The sequence below is a fragment of the Vigna umbellata genome, chromosome 1 (genome assembly GCF_029865625.1).
Source record: "Vigna umbellata cultivar VRB3 chromosome 1, Vumbellata_1.0, whole genome shotgun sequence".
In the NCBI taxonomy this organism is placed as follows: domain Eukaryota; kingdom Viridiplantae; phylum Streptophyta; class Magnoliopsida; order Fabales; family Fabaceae; genus Vigna; species Vigna umbellata.
This window is the reverse complement of record NC_142165.1, coordinates 81,245,480-81,250,662: the sequence shown is the minus strand read 5'-3', so window position 1 is coordinate 81,250,662 and position 5,183 is coordinate 81,245,480. Positions and strand designations below refer to the sequence as shown.

At 39.7% G+C, this 5,183-nt stretch overlaps 1 protein-coding gene across 1 annotated transcript; it reads left to right on the top strand.

Annotated features, from left to right (window-relative positions):
• Positions 1-733: 733 nt before the first annotated feature.
• Positions 734-4,957, top strand: LOC124847477 (protein INCREASED PETAL GROWTH ANISOTROPY 1-like). The gene is given in 7 exon segments (XM_047324983.2): positions 734-2,619; positions 3,013-3,144; positions 3,247-3,428; positions 3,533-3,644; positions 4,324-4,458; positions 4,543-4,665; positions 4,667-4,957. Coding segments are annotated over 7 exon segments (1,962 nt in total). The 5' UTR covers positions 734-1,374; the 3' UTR covers positions 4,700-4,957.
• Positions 4,958-5,183: the final 226 nt, after the last annotated feature.

Here is a 5,183-nt window from a genome sequence, read left to right as displayed (position 1 = left end):
CCAAAAGCGAAAAGCACAAACCCACCGCATTTCGATCTACGACTGAGACAAACCGCACTTCGAAGTGCGTTAGATTTTTAGGGTTTAGTTTTTTAATTTTTTTATTAGGTTAGTATATATTTATTTTATTAGGTTTTATTTTTATTAGGTTAGTATAATAAATTTAATTTTTTATGTTAGTTGTTAAATAAAATGTTTTGTTTTAATATATTTTGAATTATTTTATTTGTTTGTTAAATTTTGTTGAATTTGTTATTTTTCAACATATTATTATTTTCTTAATATATTATTTATTATGTATTTAATTTTATTTAAGTTTTTTAATTTTTTATGAAATTGAAATAATTATTAAATTGTTTATTGAATTAAATAATAATTATTATATGTAATGTTAAATATTATTTTGGATTTAAAGTACAACAATTAATTAAAACGCACTTCGAAGTGCGGTTAGGAAACAATTAATTAAAATAGGAAACGCACTTCGAAGTGCGGTTAAGAAACAATTAAATAGATAGGAAACGCACTTCGAAGTGCGGTTAGAAAAAAATTAATTAAAACGCACTTCGAAGTGCGGTATTAATTTTTAACTTTTTGTTAATAAAGGGTAAAAAGGTAAAATTAGGGGTGCAGAATGAAGACAGTGAGGTGTAGAAAGAATCACTCTTACTTTATTTAACTGCATATTTAAAGTTACTTAAATGTTGAAAGTGGCTTAAAACCCAACATTAAATGCATTTTCATAGTAGGTACTTTTGAAACAAAAAAAAATGTTGGAGAGTTTCACCGTACCATCTCCAACCCAGCCGGTTCGTCATGCACCCTGTCTTGCACAACGCCAACGGCAAACAAACAAACAACCAAACGCAACAACCACGATAACTCGCCAAAATATCACGATACTCACCTTACTGACTTCAAACTCCTTTAAGATCAAACCGTTACCAACGTCATACAAAAACATAAAATTAAACATACCAAACCAAATATCACAAAACCAACCGTTAGACGACCGTTCCCGACTCAACTCACTCCCCCTTCAGACCAAACCCAACCAAAATAAATGTCCTAGACACTGATCCCACTTGGACAACCTCGGCTTTTTTCAAACTTGTTCTATATTGTCTTTAACAAAATTTAAAATTACTATCCTTTATATTTTATACCTACATTTTCCCTCAAAAGAGAAGACCGTTCATCGTTAACTGTGCCTCGATTTCTCTTCTCACACTGCAACATTACCCCCCATTCCCATCTCCTCTTCTCTGTCTATCTACACTCAGACAACGACGTCGTCTTTGTCATGCTTAGAAAAACTCTTCCCAGTTCCAATCTTAAAAACTAAATAAAAATCAATAATTAAATCTCACACTCATGGTTGCCGGCAAGGTAAGGGTAGCAATGGGGTTCCAGAAGTCACCGGCGCCGGCCACGCACACCCCTCCGCCTCAGAAGAAGCAGCCTCCTCCATCGCCGTCTACAGCGAAGTCCTCGTCCCACAAGTCCCCGTTCTCTCGCTCCTTCGGCGCGTACTTCCCGCGCTCCTCCGCTCAGGTGCAGCCGCGACCGCCGGATGTTGCGGAACTACTCCGTCTAGTGGAGGAGCTCCGGGAGAGCGAGTCGCTGCTGAAGACGGAGCTCCTGGAGCACAAGCTGCTGAAGGAGTCCATCGCCATTGTTCCCGTTCTGGAGAGCGAGATCAGCGCGAGGGAAACTGAAATCGAAAGGAGTAGAAGAAGAGCTGAGGAAACGGAAGTGGAGAACGAGAAGTTGAAGAAGGAGTTGCAGGAGCTGAAGGTTCGAGTGGAAGAAGAGAGGAGAGAGAGCGAGAGGAAACTAAAGGCGCTGGAAGATGAGATAGTGGAGATGAAGAAAACGATGTCGTATAGTGGATGTAGCAGTAGCAGTAGCAGAGCAGAGACATTAGAAAGTCACGTGCACGAGCACGAGAACGAAGCTTCGCAAAGGTTGGTGGAGGTTTCGGTGAGGTCGAATGTCATGAAAAGCTTGAAGAAAACGGCGTCGGATCTCGGAAGCGGGATTTTCAAAAGAGAGGCTGGGGAAACGGAAAGGCCACATCACTCACGATGTAACTCGGAGGAACTCGCCGATTGCTCTGACTCGGTTCTCTCCGGTTCCGTGAGGTCACGCGCGCCTCGTGTTCCGAACCCGCCACCGAGACCTTCGTCTTCTTCTCCTTCATCACCGTCCAGCGGTTCCTCCAACAAAGGCGAAACCGAACAAGTCATTCAGCCACCGCCACCGCCTCCGCCGCCTCCTCCTCCACCGATTAAGGCTGCGCCTCCTCCACCGATTAAGGCTGCGCCTCCTCCACCGATTAAGGCTGCACCTCCCCCACCTCCGCCTCCACCAAGGAAACCTACATCTAAGGTAGCCCCTCCGCCACCTCCGCCGCCTCCTCCGGCGAAGGCGGGGAAGTTGGCTCCGGCGAAGGTAAGAAGAGTGCCGGAGGTGGTGGAGTTTTACCACTCGTTGATGCGGAGGGACTCACATTCGAGGCGGGACTCGGGGTCCGCCGGTGTCGCGGAGGTACCGGCGACGGCGAATGCTCGCGATATGATAGGCGAGATCGAGAACCGCTCCACTCACTTGTTGGCTGTAAGTGCACGTGAATTTGGCGATGTAATTACCGGTTTGCCACTGGCATTTATTGTGTCACTGTCTGCTGACATGTGTAGTCGCTTTTATTGCTTTGTTTTGAATTGGATTTCTTCGTAGATAAGACAGTAATCTGATTCGAATTTGGTTGGCCATAGTCGTAAATATGCTCTAAAATTATGACATTTTGTTGAATTCCTAGTCAAAGAAAAAGGAAAAGATTCTCCAATTACTGAAACCCTAATCCCTAGTTGTCAATTAAGTAAAAAAATTTACTTCATTTCATTAGAGCTTAGTAATATTAAACTACTAATTGTTAATAAAAGTTTTTTCTTTTAACCAAAGTTCTGATACTGTCTGATCTCAGGTCAATAATATCTTTTGTTTTTACAGATAAAAACAGATGTAGAAACTCAAGGAGACTTTATTAGATACTTGATCAAAGAAGTGGAGAGCGCAGCATTCACGGATATTGAAGATGTAGTGCCTTTTGTCAAATGGCTTGACGACGAACTCTCCTATTTGGTATTTTTACTTTTTTAGTGTTGTGTTCCTTCTTCCATGATACTTGCAAGAAAATATATTTTATATCGTTTATGATTTGTCTGGTTTTGTTTGTTGTTTCAGGTGGATGAAAGGGCAGTGCTGAAACACTTCGATTGGCCAGAGCAGAAGGCTGATGCTTTGCGTGAAGCTGCGTTTGGGTATTGTGACCTGAAGAAGTTGGTATCTGAGGCTTCGTCTTTCCGCGATGATCCTCGGCAGCTGTGTGGTCCAGCTCTTAAAAAGATGCAGACTCTCTTAGAAAAGTGTGTTGATTTGTTTTAAATTATTAGTATTTCTACTTATTCAAGGTGAATTAAATGCTCATGTGAACATCTCTAATGTCATTTATTTTAAATGATTATGACAGATTAGAACATGGGATTTACAATATCTCAAGAATGGGAGAATCCGCAACGAAGAGATACAAAGTCTTCCAAATACCCGTGGATTGGATGCTTGACAGTGGTTATGTGAGCCAGGTAATTTCCGTGCAAGTTATATTAGAAAAATTCCACATTATGCTTGATAGTAACTTCAGTTGTAGGTTTAATATAATACAAATGGGTCAGTATATAGCGATAGCACATGACGATGGGCAAGAGTTGTGTTGGCCCATAGTCCTCATTGAATAAAAATGGTGGATGTGTTGTCTGCATAGGCTCCTCCTCCATTAATAAAATTTAATGTTAGGTGACTAAAATTTTTGTGTTGGATTGACCCCTCAATATTATCTGTAATTTTTCTTTTAAAGAATTATCCTTCGTAAGTTTACCACATAGCATGTAGACAAAGTAGCTAGCTGATAGCGAAATGTCAATGCAGACGTTATCTTCGCTGATAGGGCTTCGTCGACCTCAACTTTTTTCCGCTAATCTGCACTAACACTAGCACATGGAAACCCCTGATCCCCACATGTTTGTCTTCTTCATTTTAGGGAAATTCTCTTTGCCAATAGGAACTTGGAAGGGTCCTGCAATCTGTTTTAAATAATTATTTGAAGAACGAAACAGATAAATAAAATGTCATTTGCATGTGCATCTTGCATTCCGGAATGAATAGCATTGCAACGTAGTAGATTTCTGTACTAACTTTCTTACTACAAAGTTAGAAGAATAGCTCCCTTCATTTATTGTAACCTACAATGTTAAATTGTGGCAGATCAAGCTGGCATCTGTAAAATTGGCCATGAAGTATATGAAGAGAGTCTCTGCTGAACTTGAGACAGTTGGTGGTGGGCCTGAAGAAGAAGAGCTTATTGTCCAAGGAGTTAGATTTGCATTCCGAGTTCATCAGGTAATTTTATTTTCAACAATGGTACAAAATTGACGCCTGTTAGCTAAAGGGCCAATTGCTATAATGAACTGTTACGTGTGGCAGTTCGCTGGAGGCTTTGATGTGGATACAATGAGAGCATTTCAAGAGTTGAGAGACAAAGCGAGGTCATGCCACATTCAGTGCCACGGCCAGCAACAGAAATTCTTTTGCAGGTCTGCAACATGCTAATGCCGGAGCAAACTCAGCTTCAGAGAATTAGTTCCTCTTCACTTTTTTCTGTATTTTGTGAATAGAATGATGGCAAATAGTATTTAGCCATCATTAAAGTAGGAACGCATTCTTAATTCATGATTTATCCATTCATTACTGGGAAACCGCAAATCTCTGATCATAAAAGAGTTGCTGAATCGAATCATTAAAAAATTCGCTATCTAACCGAATCCTGTAATTTAATATTTGTTCCATTCACTTGACTGCTTTTTCTTATATTGCAAATAAGTAAACACATTTCTTCGTATTTTGCAACATTTTTCACAGTCTTCATTCATATTAACTGATTTTTCTTTTAATGCAAATAAATTTTGGTACCATATTTATGTCATTTCCATTGGTGTTAATTGTTGATATTTATGTCATTTCTATTGGTAATATTAATATTAATATTGGGTAGAAAGGGTAATATTGTTACTATGGTAATATTAATAATATTTTGGTAGAAAGGGTAAACATATCAGCAATTTTTT